Source organism: Medicago sativa, chromosome 3 (genome assembly GCF_051527215.1).
Source record: "Medicago sativa cultivar Bolivia chromosome 3, Bolivia_mono, whole genome shotgun sequence".
NCBI classification, from domain to species: domain Eukaryota; kingdom Viridiplantae; phylum Streptophyta; class Magnoliopsida; order Fabales; family Fabaceae; genus Medicago; species Medicago sativa.
The window spans coordinates 100,743,003-100,765,606 of NC_140751.1; the positions used below are offsets into that span (position 1 = coordinate 100,743,003).

The following is a 22,604-nucleotide window of genomic DNA, read 5'->3' on the forward strand; positions in this document are numbered from 1 at the left end:
CCACAATGGTCTCTGGTGGAATATGCTATCTAATTGGGGTCACTGATTGGAGCCATGGTTTTATGAAAAATTTGTGCAATCAATTTTGTATCTTGCTATCCTAGTGTATTAGGTCTCTCCTTGACTCCTTGTATAAGTTCTGTCTTGTATTAGAGATTCTGCAGAGCATTCGTATCTATTTCTCCTCTGTTTTTTGATGAAAAGTTTCTCCTCTGTTGTTACTAGTGTGACATAAGGTTATATATGTTGGCGAGTTTTAGCATGGGACAATTGAGAAATTTCCCCATCTTAGGCTTATTTGTTTCTTACCGGCTGTTACCTGTAATTCCAATTGAAAGAAAATACGGCTTATTTGTTTTGGGTTCTGTAATGTCAACAACAAAGAAGGGTTCTATATTTTATTTTAAAAATGAACCTATTTGTCAATCTGAACAATTTATTTCACTTGTAAATGATTTACACCAGATTTTGTCAAAGAACCAAAAGCAAATTTATAGAACAAATAAATTTTAAAAACAATCTATTACTATAAAATTATTTAAAATATTACCTACACTATATTCAAGTATTTTTTTTTAAAAAAAACTCGGTATCAACCCAAGAATAGATTAATTCATAAGATACATCCAAGTAATAATATTACATAATTTGACCTTTAACTTAATTTTAAGTAATATTTTCGTTCTTAATATGTTTTTCTACGATTTTATTATTTATGTTATAATATGTCAATATTGTATCTTTTTTCATGAGATTTTTTTCAATAAAATTTGGGTTTCTAAGTTAGTATAATGAATCCCCTAAAAAAAAGTTTGTATGATGAAGATTTGATGTTTTTTATGAACTTTAGATGATTTTTTTAGAATGACAACGATGTTGATATTTTATAATATAAATGATTAAATCAATAAAAAATGACGAAGTATGACCTGCTACGAAGCACAAAACTTCAAAATTGAGGACGCACATGTATCCGATGCGTATCATGCAACGATACGTGCTCGATACACCCAGATACGTATCAGGAGAGTATACAGTGATTAAATTTTATTTAAAAAAACAATTGTCGATACATTAAAAGTAGTATTCTTTCTCTTTTAATTTTATAATTTTTTTAATCGGTGTGAAATCATCAAATATTTTTGTTATAGTCATAGGAAAAGGAAATTACATTTATGAAGTATATAATGAAAAATTCTGAAAAAAAATAAGTACAATAAAAAATACCAGTTCCCTCAAATTGGTTCAGTTGTGTTCCATTTTACTTTTTAAAAATCCATGTAGTCAAGTTGATGAGCCGTACAAGTTGCAGGTAAAAAAGATCATAGGATCTCAACCGTCCTCATTATTTTATATTAAATCAATGATTCAATTTAGATGAGCCTAAGATGGGGAAGTTTTACAATTGCCCCATGCTAAACGTGGCCATATATGTTATTTGATTGTTATAAGGTTATACAGTAGATGGGAGACTCTACTACAATCCTACACTACAAAAAATGCATCACATTCAATCATAATGAAGCCCAAAAGGATTAAAGAAAAACTTTGATGTGTCTAGCTAAACTCCGCCAATCCAACCCCCAGATCTTGAACAGAATGAGCAGTTTCACTACAAGGCTGTTACTAGTGTGACATAAGGTTATATATGTTATTTGATTGTTATAAGGTTATACAGTAGATGGGAGACTCTACTACAATCCTACACTACAAAAAATGCATCACATTCAATCATAATGAAGCCCAAAAGAATTAAAGAAAAATTTTGATGTGTCTAGCTAAACTCCGCCAATCCAACCCCCAGATCTTGAACAGAATGAGCAGTTTCACTACAAGGCTGTGCCCTCGCAAGCGCACACAATTAAACAGATTGAAGATTGAACTTATACGTGAACAGAGCAAAATTACTTTGTTGTTTAATTAAGTAAATGGTCCAGTAAATATTTAGAATTTTGTTTTTAGTCCCTATAAAATAAAATCACGATTTTTAGTTCCTATAAAATTTTCCATCAGCATTTTTAGTCCCTATAAAAATTTTTCATCAGCATTTTTAGTCCTTGTAAAAAATTTCCGTCAACATTTTTGATCCCTAAAATGCTTCAGAAAAATGTCACAGGAACTAAAAAGTGTGATTTTATTTTGTAGGGACTAAAAACAAAACTGTGAGACTAAAAACTTAATTAACCCTAAATTTAAAAGATCTTACCTTTTCGTTAAAACTAAAATAGCTTTGGATTGTTGTTCGTTCAGAGCAGAGTAAAAGGGATACTAAAATTTACACCATTCATGGTTTAACCTTTCTAAGTAGATTTCCGATAATATTGTAGTTGGAAGTTGTCTGAAATATTGTGGATTTTTTTTTGAAATAGAAAGTACATATATGAAATAACTAGTTCGATTTGTGCATTTGTTTCTGTTATTTCATAAATCACTATTGAAATTTCCAATAAGAAGAAGCAACAACGGTCAAGCCTTATCCCATTAAGTAGGGTTGACTTGACTATATGAATTAAATTAAGCTATAGGGCATTTGGATTCTAACTCATTAACTTTTAAATCTTTCATCATAGTTTCTCTTATAGTTTTCCTAGGTCTTTCTCTACATCTTTTGACTTGGCTCTTCTCCAACTGATCTACTCTTCTTACGACAGCATCTACACATCTTCTCTCTACATGTCCAAACCACCTAAGCATTTTTTTCTACCAACTTTTTTACTATAGACGTTACCCCCACTCTCTTTCTAATGGTGCCATTTTTAATCTCATTCTGTTTAGTCTTACCACGGATCCAACATATCATCCTCATCTCTGCTACGATTACATGATTCTTGTGTTGGCTCTTAACCGTCCAACACTTATTATTTGGCTGTCAGTTGTCTGGACAATTTGGAAAGAACGAAATAATAGAATTTTTCAAAGAAAAGATGACAACTTACTTGCGTTAGGTGAAAGGGTAAAGCTTCAGTCATTTTGGTAGTTGAAATCAAAATACACTAATTTTGATTTTGATTATCAAGTGTGGCGACGGAGTCTTTTAACCTGTTTGAACTCAGTTTTTTACCTTTGTTTTTCTGTGTTTCTTTCTTCTTGTTTTTGTTACTTTGCTTCATAATAGTGTTGTACAGGATTGTCTGAATTTTGTTTGGGTCTAGGCGTTTTGACACTCATTGTGCTAAAGCGTTTAGCGGTATTATATATATATATATATATATAGGGGGCTGTTAACTTGCACCCATCTAAAAACACTAAGACCATTTACAATGGCTTGTTTAATGTTGCTTTCAACAGAAAATTCCATTCCAATGGCCTGTTTAATGCCTGTTGAAAACTGACATTGATGATAGAGAAGATGAATTGGTTCAACACAGTTGAAAGCCTTAGAAATGCCACACGTCGCTTTATAATTGGATCGAATCTGGCGCGTGTAATACACGCGCAGACAGCTCGCGTGAAAAAGCAGAGGACGGACAGAGAAGAATATTTCTGGAAAGATGGGGACGCGTGTTGGTTGTTTATTGGTTGCCTGGTTTTTATTTTTTTTAATAATTGGACCTCAATTATTTTGTTGTAAAATAATTTAAAAAAAAAAATAAAAATACCAAAATTTATGATTTTTTTTTCTCTATAAATAGAGACTTGGTTCATTTCATTTGGACACAGAAAAAAATACCAAGTTTTTCACTATCTTCTTCTTATTATATCTTTCTATTAGCAAACTAAGTGATGTTTTAATCTTCTTGTTGTATTGCATTTTAAGTTAAGAAAAATAAAAATAAATTATTTAAATAATTTTTGTTTTTACAAAAAAATTGTTAAGTTTTTCTTTATTTTAATTTAATTATAATCGATAATTGTAATTTTACGTAATTATAAAAACAAAAATATAAAATTAAATAAGAATAAGAAATAAAAGGTGGTGGGGTAGAGTGTTGAATGAAAAAAACCATTGGAGAGGTTAAAGTTGAATGAGTGTTGAATTAAGAGAGAGAAGATGATGTGGAGTGTTGGGAATTGAAAAAGTGGGTGTTGAAGGGTGTTGAATGTTGGTGACCATTGTAAATGGTCTAAGGTGCAAGTTAACAAGCTGCACCTACTTGTACTTTACTAAAACACCTTTTTGTCTCTATTAAACTTTATTTTAATTAAAATGACATTTTTGTAAATAGCATAAATAATATTTGTTTATAATAGAAAAACATGGGTGTTTTGGTAAATAACTAGTATGTGCAGCTTGTTAACTTGCACCTTAGTGTTTTTAGGTGGGTGCAAGTTAACATCCCCCATATATATATATATATATATATATATATATATATATATATATATATATATATATATATATATATATATATATATATATATATATATGGGGTTTGCTAGAACACACCTACTAGTTTTTATGTGGGAGTGTTTTAGCAAGTTACAACTAAAAAGTTAATAAATACACCTTAAGGTGTATGTTGCTATAACACACCTTCTAACAAAAACAAGTGGGTGTGTTCTAGCAAATCCTATAGGCATTTGCTAGGATACACCCACTTATTTTTTAGAAGGAGTATTTTAGCAAGTAAATAACTAAAAAGTGGTTAAATACACCTTAAGGTGTAGCTTTGCTAAAACACTCCCACATAAAAACTAGTAGGTGTGTTCTAGCAAATCCCTATATATATATATATATATATATATATATCATTTTGGCTTTTTCAAAAAAAAAAGAAAAAAAAATCGTCCAACACTTGTACCATACAACATCATCGATTTCACTACTGTCGAATTTTCCAATTAAGATGTAATATATATTTTGGAGACATTATCAGCCATTAATTTTAGTCTCTATAAATATTCACAGTTTTGTTTTTAGTCCCTACAAAATAAAATCACACTTTTTAATCCCTGTGACATTTTCCTTAAGCATTTTAGGGACTAAAATGTTGATGGAAATTTTTGACAGGGACTAAAAATGTTAATGGAAAATTTTTATAGGGACTAAAAATGATGATGGAAAATTTTATAGGGACTAAAAAGTGTGATTTTATTTTATAGGGACTAAAAACAAAATTCTGAATATTTAGAGGGACCATTTACTTAATTAACCCTATAAACAATAAGGGTAGCGTTAACTTGTGCCCTCAGGGCACATGTTAAGAATCTAAAAATGGAATTAAATAATAAATTTTGTCTTGAAAATATAAGATTTCAAATTTCTAGAATATTGAATGCACAATTTCCAACAAAATATTTCTATCTCTGGCTTCTTAACTTGTACCTTGAGGACAGAAGATAACATTCCCCAAACAATAATGATTTGCTTTGAAGTGTCCTTTTATTGAGTTAGTTTCGGACTCCACTTTGGTGCCATAGCTTGTGTGCCATTGGTGCCATAGCTTGCATCTCCACCACACACACACACATCACACACACATCCCCACACACATCCACACACATCAATGGCCAGGATTTCCCCAATGGCACCAATGGCACACAAGCTATGTCATGGAAGTATTTTCCGTTAGTTTCGGTCTTCATTTCTATGTGACGTCCTCTTTACCAACACATAGAATTAAAATATACAATGGAGGCAGGTGGAAGGAAGCTTGTCGTTCTGGTTTAGTAATGAACAAGTAAAAAAATTTTTTTTTTTTATCGAAGTATGAAAGTACTTTCTTCCAAATTGAATATGAAAACTGTTCAATTAATTCATATATTTAAAAAAAAAAAAACTATCTGTGGTTAGTTGTGGTTTGATTTATCAAACTACTTAATTTTTTTTTTTTGGTATAGTTTTGTCTTTGAATATATCAAATTTTTTATGTTTAGTTCCAGAAGGATTAGTTTTTATATGTTTAAATTATTATAGGGACCTATTTACATGATATACAGAAGGACTTAATTGAAAAAAATTCTCAAATAGTTAAGAAATCTATAGATTAATTAAACCTTTTGTAAACGAAGGCTGATAAAGCTAAAAACTAATCGGAAGGCGATGCACCAATTAAGAACCATGGTAAATCTAAAAATGCATACGGTAATAATGCAAAATTATTGGTACATTAGTCCAGTCATTCAAGTTTGCAACTCAAAAACTATAAAATTTGATTTTTCAACTTCTGTGCATCAATGACATCACAAGTCAAAATGTACAATTTAGAAATGGAAAATGCTAACAAGTGCCTTAAGGACATTGTTTAAGCATCTAAAAGTAGCAACTTTTGCATTGAAAATTTTATGGTTATGACTTTAACATGTGTTGGACTTGTATTTTCAAGACATAGTTTCTTTTTATAAGTTCCTTAAACAATGCCCTTAAAGCACTTGTTAGCAAGACCCTTTAGAAATAGGTGTGGTACAAATAATCTAAAGCAGAAGAGCTTTAAACAAAGATCAGCAAGGGCATTAAAAAACACCACGAGCATCAAAAGTAGCGAAATTTCCAGTGTTCATTGAAGTCAATTTTTTTTTTTTAACAATACTAATATTTTTTTGGCACTGAAGATTAGTGCCCGAAGCAAGTTCGTGAACTTTTTAGCGTTCGATTCATTAGAAAGTTTTGATCAAGTTAAATAAAACTTTTTCATCTGAATTACCTGTAAAGGGAAATGATGTTAATGTATATCAACTCCGGGTTCCACTTGTGTAACATTGGGTATTTTATGTAACATTGCCCAATCAGGATGTGCCACGTGACACACATTTTTTATTTAAAAAAAAATCAAAAAATGCTAATAATGATGCTAATTCCTATATTGCTATTGTTCTTCTGAGAAATGCTAATAATAGCAATTCTCTGCAACATCATTGTAACCCTTTTTACACTATTTTTGTCACAATTCAAAAAATCCCAAATCAACCCACCTCTCAAAAGACAACTGAAAGTGTTGTTATTACTTATTAGTCTACTGATCTCAACAATAAAAACCCTCAATGAATCAGCTTTAATTGATTTTCCTCAATGAATCTCAAAATCCATTCCAAATCAAATTCATCAAATTTGAAAAAGAGATGGTTGCAGGGGAGAAAGAGAAGAGGAAAGGTGGTCGACGGCGGAGAAGAGGACGGCGGCGGAGGGAGGTGACAGCAGAGAGGTGGCGAAGGATAATTGATGGTGGGTGGTGAGTTATGATGTCATAGGGGGAGAAGGAGAAGAGGAATGGTTTTCTCTGTTTCTACTCTCACGGTTTTCTTTCCATCAGCTTATTAATTGAATATTTTTTTTTTTTTTAAAAAGGTGTGCCACGTGACACACCCTGATTGGACAATGTTATATAACATAAAATGCCCAATGTTACACAAGTGGAACCCACTCAACTCCATCATAGTGTTAGCTTCTCTATTAATTATAGACTTTAGAGTCCTGTACTGCAAACATGTACTCTTTACAGACATATCGGGTTCCAAGTAAAACTATTCCCGAAAATTTCACAAAGTGGTTTGCTGCATTATTGTAATAGAAATTGTTGTTATTCTCTTTTATTGGCACGGTTAATTTACGCCCTGCACGTTTTAGCCTGACAGAGAAGCAAAAATTTCTTCAGTTTAACTAAAATCATGGTTTTAACCTAGGCGCTGTCTAGGGTGGGAGACCTTCATAGGTCTCCTACCATGAGCAAGTTAAAGCAAGTTATATTAGCCGTTGGATTATGAATGTCTATAGATCTTATTGTATGCTGTCAACACTCAATACTCTTTTATTTCATCATCCCTTTCTCTCTTCTACCAACACTTGCTTGCGTGTTATTTCTCTCTCTCAATAACTCCGATCTACATCAACCAACAACATACTGGATGGTGCAACAACAAGGAACACGGTTGAATGGAAAGAAAAAAATTGGTGTTTACATGAGTGATAGATCAGGGATAACATGTATCATGTCTCTTTCACTTTAACTTTCAATCAGACTCTATCTCCACGCGCCGGCAAGGCACCTGCGACCTCCGATCGCCACCACACTGAATTGATTTGCAGAAAGGCAGAAACCCGTTTTATGGAACAATTCCTATTCACCCAAAAAAACACGGAACAATTCTAAGAACCAAACATTCCAAAGCAAATTGATAGCAAAATTCATCTGATTTAGTCGCAATTTGCGGATATTTAATGTTTTCAGACTTGATTTTAGAAACCCTTTTTATTGTAGAATCTGTAGTTTAAAAAATGGTCATTGGGGAATTAGATTCTATTTGCTTGGTTTTGTTCATCTCATTATCCCATCCGCTCGAGGTTCTAAAATGGACATATATAAAGTTTCAACGAGAAGTGAAGAAAAGGAACATGCTAGAACAAATTTTTTTTTTCTTATGGATTTGTGGCTTTTAAGTTAGCTGATTTTTTCCTGTCCCATGGTGATGGAAAAACCTTTCGATTGGTGCGGATAGAGATGGAGGAGGTACAGTAACATAAAGAATAAAGAAGGATTAAAAACTATTGAGATGAGTTCAGGTGTGTCAAGTGCATCATAGATACTCATAGGTCATCAACATCCATCCGTTAAAGCTACTCTCTCACGGTGGGAGACCTATCAAACTCTCCCACCCTAGACTGAGCCTTTAACCTAATTTAAGAAGTAAGTTACCACAAAAATTTTCTGAGACTCAATACAGTCTTGCTTTAACAACTCTGCTAATAAAACAATGAGGAGAAATACATTTCAAAACACAGATGCATCCTCTCTAGTATTACATTCAGATCATACAAGCATTCTCCAAACCTATCAATATCACATACTATGATTTGTTTCCTTTCGTATCCTATTTGAATGCTAGAAATAGAATAACACAGTAATGCAAAGTGCAAACTGAATAGCAATCGGAAGGATTCAACTACGGAGATGATTAAATGAGTAATGTGAATGATAAATACTCAATGAGAACTCCAATCCCTTGTCTGATGGAAAGTATCTTCTTTATCGGATGGCATTGTTGTCGTCCCATTTGCAATTCTCTGAAAGTTATAGACTCAAGTCAGTATTCATAAATAAACTGCAGCCAGCAACATGATAATCCAGCTTATAGTTGTTCATTTAAATTCTGCCATGAAACAGTGCTATGGCATTGCTATTTGGCAACATTTTATACTAAATAGCGTATCCCAAAACAATGGCTATTGTTCAAATTCGCTACTATAGCCTCTATTTAACAACATTGACAAATCTATCACCCAATTTGTTCAATATTGGACCATTTACTTATGATGAGTATAGAAAGGAGGTAATTCGTACAAACCTTAAGACATTGGCTCCTTCCTGTGTCGCAAATCGGATAATCTAGAGGACAACAGTGACGCTTATCCTTACAACATACGGCAGAAGTTTTACCACAGCATTTCCAAGAGAAACATATTCCAAGAAATTTCTTGGCACAACAACATGTTTCCCCTCTTGAACAGTAAGTAAACAAATTACACCTTATAGGACCTGGTGGAGGTGGGACAGGAGGATTGGGGCTGGTCTTGGTTGGATATGAAGCTAACATGTTGATTCCACATAACCCGGCAGAATTGTCAGTGTTTCGCAACATGTGTATGTATCCATTCATTCCCCAAGATTTTCCCCAAGAATTTTTTACAATCCAATAATCTACTCCGTTTTCCGAACCATATCCTACAATCAACACTGCATGGTCCAAATAAGTTGAACATGGTCCAGTGAAGATACCCTGAAATTAAAATAAGAAGAACATATTATTGCAAATTCGCAACAGTAATTGGTGAACCTATGTTACTAATATTGACCATTGAGCTCAACCTTTGAGTATAGCTGGAAAGCCCTTGCACTACCGCATATGCCTACGCTAACAGGTTGGACTGCAACAGCCTTTAGTAGTTTTTTCTCGTCATTTGGAGGCACATCAGTATAACCATCAATCGTAACAACACGCCTTTTTAACTGTATGATTAGAGATGAGGAAAAGAATACTAATATCAACAAAATTAATAGAGTATGAAGTTAAAGTGAACGATGATGAAATCTATATGTATTTTGACAGACTAAAATTTTTATTCAATTTATTGTTTAAAAAACAAGCAAATACCTTGTCTTTTTTGCATAGTAGTTGACGACTTTGATACGGGTAATCTTCCTCGGTGTCAATCCCCTTGTTGTCAATGATAAATTGGTATGCATAGTCCATGAGTCCACCATCACAACCACTATTATAAGTTCTATCGCAATCTACCAGTTCTTGTTCAGAAAGGCTCACAAGAGACCCTGTCACAATTTTATTTATCCCTTCGATAGCGCCGGTAGCCGAAAATGACCAACAAGCACCTGCATAATATACATAGAATATTATTGGTGACATACATCTAGAGCTACTTTAAATAAATTTTTCCAATGCTTAAAGAAATAAAGCAAAATGATCTTATAATAATCATAGCTTCTCTCATAGGTTGAGAACAAGTTGAGGTCTTGAGTAGTGTTATTTGAAAATCACAAACCCGACACTGTATGTGTACACCATATAAAAATACACCCAACACAATTGCCGACCTAACTAGGATAGCGAGAAAAATCAATAAAAAACACAATACTGCATCATTATACACTGTCGGACAACATTTATGCTGTCAAAATATCATTTCTGGATCAACTTTGCCTCACATTTTCTCATAAGCTCCCTCATTTAACATCTTTATAAACACACCTAAACAAGCCTTTTCATCATGAGGTAAAACCTAAATACTTATTGTAGTTGAAAAGCTTCCATAGGGTAGAAGCTTATCTAAACTTGACCTCAAATATCTACTACTAATACAAACTATAATGGTAACTACAGTTTACAAGTCTAAGTCTAGATAAAGTACTTTCAAAATTGTACTACAAAACAATTTCTTTTGCATTAGAGGCTACCTTCTATGTCCCCCAAGTATTAAACATCAATCTATTTATGCATATAAAGAATAAATATCCTTATAATTTTTTTTTTTTTTTTTTTTTATAATCTTAGGTACACAAAAATCCATCCCAATTCACATAACCCAAGCTGTCTGATTAACATAAAAGTTGAGATTTTAGAACACCCACCCTTTTCAAATTTGATTATTATTAACAAATTCAAAACTGAAAAATCAATTTTATCTCTATTCAAATATGAATAATTTTTGTAGTATTAAAAAACAAGTACCACAGCTTCCTTGGTCTTTGACAGAAGTAACAGCACCACTCTTTCTCCAATCAATCTCAGAAGGAGCTTCTAAAACACCATTATCATCGAATTGTTGATCTTCAATATGGTTGAATTTGAATCTTAACAACGAAGAAGGTGAAAAGCCAAGACGAGTGGTCTTGAATTCATGGTGGGTAAGATCTGCGAAAGCGTTGAGGGAGAGGGTATAACTGGAATTTCCCATTTGATTGTGTTGTGAGACAAAAGCATAATTGTCTTGGAACACTTTGAACCTGTAATGCTTTTCCTCTTCCGAAGAGTATGTTTTGCCATGTTGTTTGCTCCACTCTTGGAAGAGTTTAGAAGTGTCGTTGGAGGCAGAGACTAAAGATAAAAGAGACAAAATGAACAACAGAGACAAGAATCGTAAAATGAAGAAAGGGAAACAATTCATGGTTTTGTGGAAAAGTTGAGTATTGATTGCTTTATCATAAAATTAGATAAGAGACAGATTTTGTGCTACGTGCTTTTATTTTCCCTTTCCTATATAGGGTAAGCCCATGACAATTGCACTCTTGGGTCAATATTGAAAAACCCCTTTTTAAATTAATTGAATATATGATGTATATAATGAGTATTATAGACCACGTATCTTGATTATTTAATGAATCTAAAACGTAAATAAGTATTTCCTCCGTTACTAATTATAAACAAAATTGACTTTTTAAATTCATTTAATTAATGGTATATGGTTCATATTATGAACTACATACATCATTAATTGAATGAATCTAAAAAGTAAAATTTGCAAATTGTCAACATCCTGAATTTGTAACCCAAATTTTATAGGGTTAATTATGTTTCTAGTCCTTATAAAATAGCGACCTTGTAAGTTTAATCCTTACTTAATTTTAATAGCATTTTTAGTCCCTATAAAAAAAATTACTTATAATTTTAGTCCCTGCTAAAACAAAGTTTGATTAATTATCCTTAAACTCTTAAATTTTTGAACGATTTTTTTGAGACAAGATTAGAACACTATGAAAGGTTCGTTTACTAAAATTTAGAATTTTCAGACATGAAATGAATTAAATATGAATTTTTTAAAACGACAAAAGTTAAAGATAAAAAGTAATAAAATCTGGATGTAGAAATCAAATTTTGCGATAATTTTTTGCGGAGGAACTTTTAGTAATGTTCTAAACATGTCTGCAAAAAATTGTTCAAAAATTTAAGAGTTTAAGCATAAATTAAACAAATTTGAATTGAGTATGGACTAATACTCAGGGCAAAAAAACAAAATTAGGGACTAAAAATGCTATTAAAATTAAGTAAGGACTAAACTTACAAAGTCGCTATTTTATAGGGACTAGAAACATAATTAACCCAATTTTATGAGATGTAGATGTGATTTCATTTTTTTTAAAGCAAATACAAAAACGCCACAGACTCTAAAAATGGCCATTGTCGTCTTTTACGTTAGTTTTGGATGTTAAGAGTCTGTTTGGTAAACCATAAAAAAGAGCTTTTAGCTCTTAGCTTATAGCTTATAAGCTCATTTGACAAAAAAAGCTCTGTTTGGTAACACTTTTTGACCATGAGCTTATAACTTATTTCACGAGCTTATAAGCTATTTTTCAGAAGCTATTCTAAGTAGCGTTTGAACTTATAGCTTATAGCTTCTCATTTTTTGTCTCATTTTTACCCTTATCAATTTAACAAAATCCATATTTACCCTTTGTAATAAATAACTACGTTGAAGAAAAACATGACACTTTTAATCCCAGATTTCACTTTAACTAAATATATATGCTCACGCTTTTATTTTTTTTACAAAATATATGCTCATGTTTACAAAAATAAAAACTACATTTTTCCTTAAAAAAATATATGTTACGTTTACCTAAATAAATCATATTACGTTATGTTTAATTTTGTTTTTAAGTCTAAAAACAAAATTTTGTTTGATTTTGGGTCAATACGATTAATTTTGTTTTAGAGGGTAACAATTATTTTTTTAAAAGGTTTTGTTTAATTTTTTTTATAAAGTCTAAAAACTGAAATAAAATCAATTTTAAATAAAACATTAGCCAATTTATGAATTTAAAAATAACATATGAAAGACATATTAGATTAATATGTTTAAACTATGAAATTTTAAATATTTTAAACATCAATTGATACAAATTTTATAATGCATTAAAAATACCCTTTTATGTCATTTTACGTTTATAAGCTAGTTGAACCGCTAATTTTACCAAACACTTCAACTAGCTTATCAGTCATCAGTCATCAGCTAGCTTATCAGCTAAAAGTTATCAGCTAGCTTATCAGCTATCCGCTATTTTTACCAAACAGAGCCAGTATCCAGAAAAGTTGAGTTGTATTTTTTTGAGACAAGTAGTAGGTGATGTGAAATCATAGACCATTTTGACATGTTATCAATTGATTTAAAATCCGTAAATTACCAAATTCTCAAATCACCGTCTTCTTCAATTTGAAATCCCAAATCCTCATGCAATAAGGAGAACATTATTTAAGTAAAATAGAAGGAAAAAAAACTTACAAATCATACGACATATGCATGTTCAAATGCCATTTACATTCGAAGTAGTTGAATGATATTAAACATAAATCAAGTTCAAAATAACTTATGACATTGAAAATTATAGTTCAAATGCAACAAGAAAGTCAGAATCTTGCGCATATTGCAGAGTAAAAAAAAAGAGCAATGCTATATCTCTAGAAAAAAAACATCAAGAATTTTTCAAGAATAAAAAGCAACCAATCACAATGCACTATTTGCCACAATTCAAGGAGGTGTGGCTGAAAAATAGGAAGTGGACAAATAAATCATGCAATTAAAACTTGCCACATGTGTCTTGAAAAATTCTTGATGCTATTTTTCTAGATAAATAGCATTTTCCAAAAAAAAAATACAAAAGGGGTGAAGGTTTAAAGAGTTGGGTTATTTCCAAAGCCAAATAGGGGGACTTTTTGCAAAATTTGGGTGTACTAGGCACAAGTAGTTGATAATTTGATCTAGGGGTGTTCGCGGTGCGGTTTGGTTCGGTTTTGAAGTTAAAAGTCATCCGAACCGCAAGATAAAAAAACATGCGGTTTGGTTTGGTTCGGTTGATTTTTAAACCATAATTTGAACCAAACCAAACCAAACAAAGGCGGTTTGGGTTGTATCGGTTGGTGCGATTTTTTTGAGACAACACAATTTTTTGTTTCCAACATTAAAATCGAGTTAAAAAAGGTAAAACACAACATATTTTCAGCAAGGTTCCGACAATGTTTTTAATTTCATTCTAGATTACATTTTCATTTTTCACCAAACAACATAAACCAAATTAAAAATGTGGACACAAATTAATTCTATTATGTAAGAAATGTAAAATACTTAGATTTTATCATTCTCTAAAAGTTCAAGTATCACACAAATACATTTTTGAAATAAAAAACAAAGAAGAAACTTAACAAGAAAAAAAATAAGTTTCCATTGAGTTTCTATGAGTATTGGTCTAGGTGACATAGATTTTAATTAGTGTTTTTATTATGTTGCGGTTTGGTTTGGTTTGGTTCGTTTGGTAAGATAAAAACCGCAAACCAAACCAAACCATGTGGTTGAGTAAAAAAGTGATCCGAATACATCTAAACTAAATACGGTTTTTTTGGCCAATCCAAACAATTTTTTCTAGCTCCACCTCCGCACCCAAACATAATAGCATATATTTTCCAATGGTACTTTAAATATGTGAATTTTTATAAAGAAATCGTTAATGTATGTTGAATTGTGAAAATGGTTTTACATTAAGGGATAAAAAAACCTTAGAAGTTATTTTATAATTAGAGATGGAGAGAGTAGTTTGTATCTAAAAGATAGTTATAAGTGATGAATGTTTATACGATGTCAAATATGTTGTTAATTTTTAGATGTTTAAATAATACTACTCTAACATTTTAAAAAAGAACAATGTTATTTAAACATTCAAAAATCAACAACGTATTTGACAATCATATAAAAATACATCATTTATAACTAATCATATGAGTAAAAGAGAAAATCGAATAATGTCTAATCCATATAAATATACGGTGTTGGACAACCATTTGATTTTCAACTTATCATTTATCTTTCAAAAATATGGTTAATGACAGAAGAGTCATTTATATATATATTTGGGATAAATTTTACGAGGAACTCGTTTTTCGAACTTAACATATGATGAATTTGAAGACTTGGGTGTAATGTGTTTAAGACAATAGTTCTTCAATCGGTAAATTTCTGTTTTCAGTTATGCTTTGTCATATTTATGAATAAAATCAACATGTATTATTTTATTTTACTTGAAACACGGACAAGAAGGAAATCATTCTTTGTTTATGTAAGAAGTTCTTCTTGCGTGACACTAGCCATAATTTGTTTCCCATGAAGCCAGATCTTAACAAGTGTTTCTTCAATGGATCTCCCTTCACCTCATCCACCGTGTATGTATCTTGCTGTTATGGCTACCATATCAACTGTAGAAACATCCTTTGAGAGCCCCCTCCCTTCAAAAGTCACCATGACAACTTTATTTTTTGGTTTCCCAATAATTATTTGGTTTGACATCTATTGTCTTTGTTGGTGATTTTATGGTTTCTTTGTTATGTTTCTCTACTTGTGTTTTCTTATTTCTAATTTGTTTTAAGTTTCTACTCATGTGTTTGCTGAAATGTTTAAGAATGACTCAATTTATAGATACTGTATATTTTGAGTAAAGGACTTATGTTGACTATCAAAAAATTCAAAATCCTTTCAACTTCACCAAGAATTTGTCAACATATAGTGCGATTGGTCATCTCAAAAACCACCTATAGTCAATTTGAGCCAACATCTGCATTTTTTTGTATATGGGTGATATTAAAGACCGTTGATCTCATATTATTATTCACCTTTGACCATTTGTGGAAAAAATTAGTTTGGTCATAGAACTCAAATTTCGTTTGTCAACATCATATTGATGTCATGAATTTCTATAAGATTGAGTGTAGTGTATCTTTCAAATATATAGACTGTGAAAAAATAAGTAATTTTTTTTTTCTTATGGAAAAGCTCATTTCGTCATGTTATTACCCCACTTTATCAGTGGGTTAGGAGGTGCAAGCAATGGTTGGCAAGTTTAAAACTTAAGTCACTTTTTTAAATGTGTGTAAATCTTTGTTTATGATGATGCCCCTTAGTCGTCGCCTTTATGGACGACTAGTAGCCATTTTATATGGCGCTAAAGGAATATATATTGAGATTCCCACAAAGGATATCACACGTCAGTATTCACCTTTGAATGATATTTTGATGGCAGTGAGACATTACCCGCAACACAAAGGTGAGAAACTTGGTGCATGTCAACAAACAACGGGATGAAACTATTAAAGCTTGGAAATTTCTACATAATTAGTACTCCCTCCGTTTCAAAATGAGTGTCGCTTTAGCCAATTGCACATAGGGATGGCAAAGCGGGCCGTCCCGCCCCATTTATGGCCGCCCCGTCTAAGTCAGCTAAAAACGAGACGAGACGAGCCGAGTCAATTTTGTGACCGAGTCCAAAATCTCACCCCGCCCCGATTAATGGTGGGCTTGCGAGTTGGCGGGCCGGCCCGCCAAACAAAAACTTTTTTTTAAATATTTTTTTTTACAACTTAATTGTTACAAAAAAAAACTATGTTGTTTTTAACGTAAAAAAATATAAAAGAATAGGTAGCAAGTAAATTTGTCAAAAACAAAATAATTATCAAATTGTCGAATTTGACATCATAACTAATAGCAAAATAAGGCAAATGCGCAACATAAAACAAATCATAAAATAAATCCAACAATCAAATTATAAAATAAGTCTCAAAATAAATAAACTCAACAACCAAGATAAATCCAAAAGCATAAAATAAGTCTCAAAATATATCTAACAACCAAAATAAATCAAAAAACATAAAATAAAACTCAAAATAACAAATTGAAACACGAGTTAAGTGGGCCGCCCCGCCACGCCCCGTGCCCGTCCCATTTCCAACGAGTTAAGCGGGCCAGCCCGCCCCGCCCCGTGCCCACCCCGTATTTTAACGAGACGAGACGAGCCGAGCCAACTATAGAAAGCGAGTTCAAAACTTCGACTCAGCCCGCCAAAAATAGCGGGTCAAACGGGCCGGCCCGACGGGTCAGACCCGTTTTGCCACCCCTAATTGCACACATATTAAGGAATGAAATAAAGTAGTCAACTGTCATAGCAATTTTACCAAATTATCCTAATCAACTATTAGTTTGTTTTTCATTAAAGAAAAAATAATACTTTGAAAGTAGTGTAACATAGTATTAATTGAAGGGTACAATTGAAAAGAAAAAGTTATTATTGCATTGGAAACTGAAAGCGACATTCATTTTGAAACAATTTTTTTGGCTAAAACGACACTCATTTTGAAACGGAGGAGTAGAATAGATTGAATTCTGAAGGCACAATTAAAGGATGATAAAAATATGCTTGTGGTGGCTTATTTCGAGATGAGAATGGGAGGTGGTTGTGTGGCTTTTCCAAAAAGGTCATTGTAACACATATGTTTCTGAATTATGGGGAGTTTATGAAGGTTTGAAAATTGATAAAGTTTGAGGTTATACTTGAGTTAAGCTTTATATGAATTCTAAAATTGTTCTTATATTATTAAGAGTGATGGTATATGGAGTATGTATGTGTGGAGGTTGATCAAGAAGATTAGAAGGCTACTAGCTTTGGATTGAGAAGTCAAAATTTGTCTTCTTATCATTCAACTAATGCATGTGCGAATGCATTGGCCAATATGGGTTGTGATCATGATCCTATTTTGTTGTTTTACGAGCGACGTCCTGCTCAAGTTCACTCTTTGTATGAGGTTGATTTGTTGAGAGTTGCCACTAGGGATGTCAATGGGTATCCATGAGTACAGATAGTATGATACCCATCCCCGCCACATTGGATAAATATGATACACGTGTCCGTCCCGTACCCATGTTGGTACCCACTATACGGGTAACCCATGGGTACATATGGATTTTTGAATTTATTTATTTTTTGGTAGAAATAATAACTTTTTCTTAATTTACCAAATAACTTCTACTTTTTTTTTAAAAGGAAGAATTCATTGCTTTTCATTATCAATCAAAGAAGAAATACATGACGGTACATTATCATAAACATGAGAGCTAACATCATATGGGGCTACCCTTGCTAATTCATGAGCGACCCCATTAGCTTGTCTTCTATTGAACTCGACATGAAAGTTCTGAAAACTATTCTCAAACAACTGTCTACAAGCATGCATAATACAACCAAACTCACTGTCATCCTCTACAGAAGACCGAAAATGATCAACCACTATCTTGGAATCTAAGGCAAAGTCAATATTATCATAATGAAGATTCGCCATCCACCTCAATGCCGTGTGAAATCCATATATATTCCATTCAAATTTCATAAATCATAGATAATCCATACAAAATTCATGATTCTTATATCGTGCATTTCAATTTACGAAGAAACGAAATACATGACATAAAAGAAAAGTAACCAAGATACATATAAAGAAATTACTGAACAGAGAAGTGATGAATTTTTCAAGAAAAAATTCCTAGTTTCACACAAAAAAAAAAAATTAAATCAATTCCCACATAGAAATTAGAAACAAATTGAAATATTCATGTATTCATCTAAAATTAGAAAGCTCTAAATCTAAAATAAAAAAGAAATAATCATCATGCTAAGAGAAGAAAAATAAAAAACGGATGAGAAGAAGAAAACCTGGATGCACCAAAATGGAAGAGGAAGAGAAAATTGTGACGTAAGAGAAAAGTTGTCATACAATAAACTAAACTAGAGTTACTTTGAGACCTCTAACTCTTATATAGACACACACACAAAGATATTTTAGTAATTTATTTAATTTATTATCGGGTATCGGTACCTGTGGGCACATGTATCATCAAATCTGTGTCCATATCCAAAAAATAAGGGCTAATCAAATACTCGTTTATTATACTCGTGGATACCCGTTTAGCTACCCACCCCGTACCCGTGACAAATTTTACCCATAGACACCCACATGCATGGATATTTTTGCCACCCTAGTTGCCACCTCTAGACTGATTATTGTCTAATTTTAGGGCTTCAACCCTCTTTCTTTAAAAAAAAACTTAATTCACTTTGAAAAAAAGAAGCCTAAATGTGTTGATTTGTCGTATCCAACTTATTTTGCCACCTATACACTATTCACTTTGATAAGTGCTAGAAAGTTGTATTTTAAATGAATATTTAAAGCACTTTTGTTAGTTGAAATGCAAGTTATTAAGGGAAAAGCCGAGAGATAAGTGATTATTGCCCTTTTACGCTTTAGGTATCTTACTTCACCCATTTGTGCAGGAATTGAGCTCAAGACACTGAGCAAAGAAGGAAAACAAAGACTTAGTGCAAAATCTAACTCGCCATGGTGAGTAGAAGGAGATCAAATGCGAGCTAGAAGCGAGTACAAGTCAGAGAGCACAAGATTTCACCCGCATCTAACTCTCAACTGCAAGCAGAAGGCGAGTTAACTCGCAACGGCGAGTAAAAGAACTTCAAAGGCGAGTCCGAGGCGAGCTGAAGTCAGTAAGTCCAGAAACTACTCGCACTCAAACACGTAACTGCGAGCAGGAGGCGAGTGCACTCGCAACGGCGAGCCCAAAGGCGAGCAAGTTCCAGAGAGCACCAGTTTTTCACACGCCCTCAACTCGCAAAAGCGAATAGAAAGCGAGCAACTCGCAATGGCGAGTACATTTACTCGCGAGGCGAGTTAGGGCGGCCTAAACTCCTCAAAGGTGACGTGGCTCAAACCCACTGGTGAAGCAACCTCAACTCGCCATTGCGAGTGATGTTACTCGCGAGGCGAGTTGATGCAAAACAGGAATTCTATAAATAGCCCACTTAATCATTTCATTTGATATCTTAGTTTTCTCATACTTTTCACCTTATAATACTTTTAGAGAGAGAAATAGGGCTAGTTCAGATAGAGTAAGAGTGATAGAAGGTGGATTCTTCCTCATTTGTTGAGAGATCACAAAGTTGTAATGAATCTTTCTATTCAATTCATTCTTGCAAAGCTTCCATGACAATGAGTAGCTAAATCTCCGTTGTTGGGATTAGAGGTACTTGATCTTAGCTAAACATGTAATCTTTTGATCTATAAATATATGGTTCTAGCATTTGATTTGATATTGATGTTATTCTTGCACTTTAATGTTTATGTTTGATTTATTAGTGATTGAAAAATACTTTTGAATCTAGGTTAGAATAATCATCTATCAAAACATAGATTCTAGACATGGAATGGATGTTTTGATAATCACCTTTTGTATCCAAACTTAATGCTTTCTTATCGTTTAATAGATTGAGAAATCGTCGATTAAATGATAAGAACGACTCTTGGATCGTTCAATAGTTTGAGACATCGATGATTGAATGATACAATTGATCTCACAATATTGTTTGGACACGAATGATGTTGTCGAGGGATACGTGATAATATCAAAGAAGAGCTAGAATCCGTATATGGTCATTAGGTTATGTGTGATGCTTGATCGAGGAACTCTAATCCTAACAAGTTTCACGCCTTATTAATCTCAAGTTTACTATTCGCACAATAGTTAATTTAGTTATAAACAAACATACAATTACCCTTTCAACTTAGAATGGTATTTGGTGTCGAACGGTCCATGATATCACACTAGTCCCTGAGGAGACGATTATAACTACTTACTTTTGTTTGATGCAAAAATATTACATCACACTTGTATTTTAAACAATCAAATTTATCAATTAGAGGAGATTGTCAATAACCGTTGCAAACTGATTGATCTAGATGGCCTAATTTCTTGCAATGACTTTTTATTTTTTATTTTTTTTCACATTCATTTTAACCATCTCAGTAATTCATACACAAAAGGAAGAAATATGAAATTACGCTAGCAATTTGTTTTAACTTGGTCATTTGACACATGAGCTGCATGCGAACAAAAGCACGAGCCAAGTGTATATAAGAGAAATGAACACTGAGGTTCATTTTGGACACGATATGTCAAGATCCTCATGCCAGGTAGCAGTATAGCCCAACCAAAGAGGCCACGTTCAACGTACATTTAATCTCATTAATGTGCATTGGTTTGGAAATATAAATAACATCTATCACCTCAATTGTTTTCTCTCACAACTATTTTGTTATATTTCAATCCTCCATAACCCACAATCTTATCATAACTGTGCTACTCGATATCATAATTATGAAATCGGGCATGGAAGTTGAGGAGAGAAAAAAGTTGAGGAAGCCCCAACAGGCCATTTCCAGAAAAGGTTGCATGAAAGGTAAGGGAGGACCTGAAAACCCGAGCTGCCCTTACAAGGGTGTGAGACAGAGAACTTGGGGTAAATGGGTTGCTGAAATCCGTGAACCCAATCGTGGTTCTCGCCTTTGGCTTGGGACATTTGAGACATCCCTTGAAGCTGCCTTGGCTTATGATGCTGCCGCACTTAAGCTTTATGGACCAAGGGCCAAGCTCAATCTACCTGAAATCTCTACATCTGTTAAATCTGAGGGTCAACAATCTTCCCCTGACACTCAAATTGTTCAAATGGAAGACCCGTACCATCCTCAAGGTAATCACAACACAGATAAAAACACATGTTTAGGTTTCAATACCAGCCCATACCCAATAGTGTCAATGGCTTCTCAGCCATTAAACAACAACAACTCTACTCTTTCTTTTCCATTAGATACCAACTCTAATCCAATTGATCAAACTTATAAGGATTTCTTTCCACCTTTAGATGATTCCATATGGCCAGAAGATGCCATGTCAATGGATTTTCCAATTAATTATGCAAATTCGAGAATGATCACAGAGGAAAACTTGGCAGACGGAAGTGTTTGGGACTCGTTGCAGAGACCATGGTGCATGTAAGTTGATCTTCTCCTCAGAGGAAGAGGAAAGTAACAACCAACATACATCATCATCATCTTTCTTTTCAATTCACATGTCACCTGGATTGCTATCATCTATACACACACACGTGTGTGTCTGTGCATAGTGGTCATTTAGGCCCTTAGATGGCAATCTTCTTTTATTGAATATATCTAATTATTATTGTTATATTATTATATAATATATGTGAAAATTATATGACAATCTTAAGGAATTATTGTGGGGCTTTTCCAAAGCTTTTGTGTTGTATGTGTTTCATATGTGAATAAATTATGTACTCAATATTGTGTATTATTATATGTAATGTATAATAATAATAATAATAATTTATTAATATTTTATATAATATATTATTGGAGCATATCATTTATAGGAGATTAGGAGCCTTTCTTTAATTATTTTTTCTTTATTTTTTTAGTTTTATATTTCACGCTTGCAACTACTTACCATTTTCTCTCTCCAAAATATGATAATTATGTATGTTTAA

The 22,604-nt window shown here is 32.8% G+C and overlaps 2 protein-coding genes across 3 annotated transcripts; one reads left to right on the plus strand and one right to left on the minus strand.

The window, feature by feature from the left end:
- Positions 1 to 8,578: 8,578 nt before the first annotated feature.
- Positions 8,579 to 11,621, minus strand: XBCP3 (xylem bark cysteine peptidase 3). Its single transcript, XM_085757026.1, has 5 exons — positions 11,119 to 11,621; positions 10,027 to 10,262; positions 9,741 to 9,881; positions 9,220 to 9,651; positions 8,579 to 8,938 (listed from the first exon to the last, which is right to left on the minus strand). Exons 1-5 carry the CDS (start codon positions 11,552 to 11,554, stop codon positions 8,858 to 8,860), a joined length of 1,326 nt encoding a protein of 441 aa, XP_085613152.1. The 5' UTR covers positions 11,555 to 11,621; the 3' UTR covers positions 8,579 to 8,857.
- Positions 11,622 to 21,367: 9,746 nt separating this feature from the next.
- Positions 21,368 to 22,425, plus strand: LOC146942921 (putative dehydration-responsive element-binding protein 2H). 2 transcript variants are annotated; one of them, XM_085758059.1, is made up of 2 exons: positions 21,368 to 21,791; positions 21,963 to 22,425. In XM_085758059.1, the coding sequence occupies exons 1-2, from the start codon at positions 21,419 to 21,421 to the stop codon at positions 22,094 to 22,096; spliced, it is 507 nt and encodes a 168-aa protein (XP_085614185.1). In that variant the 5' UTR covers positions 21,368 to 21,418; the 3' UTR covers positions 22,097 to 22,425. The 2 variants fall into 2 exon arrangements, with proteins under 2 accessions (XP_085614185.1, XP_085614184.1); XM_085758058.1 differs by having other exon boundaries at positions 21,368 to 22,421.
- Positions 22,426 to 22,604: the final 179 nt, after the last annotated feature.

Excerpts from the sequence above, each read along its gene's own strand:
- XBCP3 (XM_085757026.1), bottom strand. The coding sequence starts at position 11,554 with ATGAATTGTTTCCCTTTCTTCATTTTACGATTCTTGTCTCTGTTGTTC. Across the intron at positions 9,652-9,740 it reads CTTTCCAGCTATACTCAAAG|GGTATCTTCACTGGACCATG; the intron begins GTTGAGCTCAAT and ends TTTTAATTTCAG. Across the intron at positions 8,939-9,219 it reads GAAGGAGCCAATGTCTTAAG|AGAATTGCAAATGGGACGAC; the intron begins GTTTGTACGAAT and ends TATAACTTTCAG.
- LOC146942921 (XM_085758058.1), top strand. The coding sequence starts at position 21,419 with ATGAAATCGGGCATGGAAGTTGAGGAGAGAAAAAAGTTGAGGAAGCCC.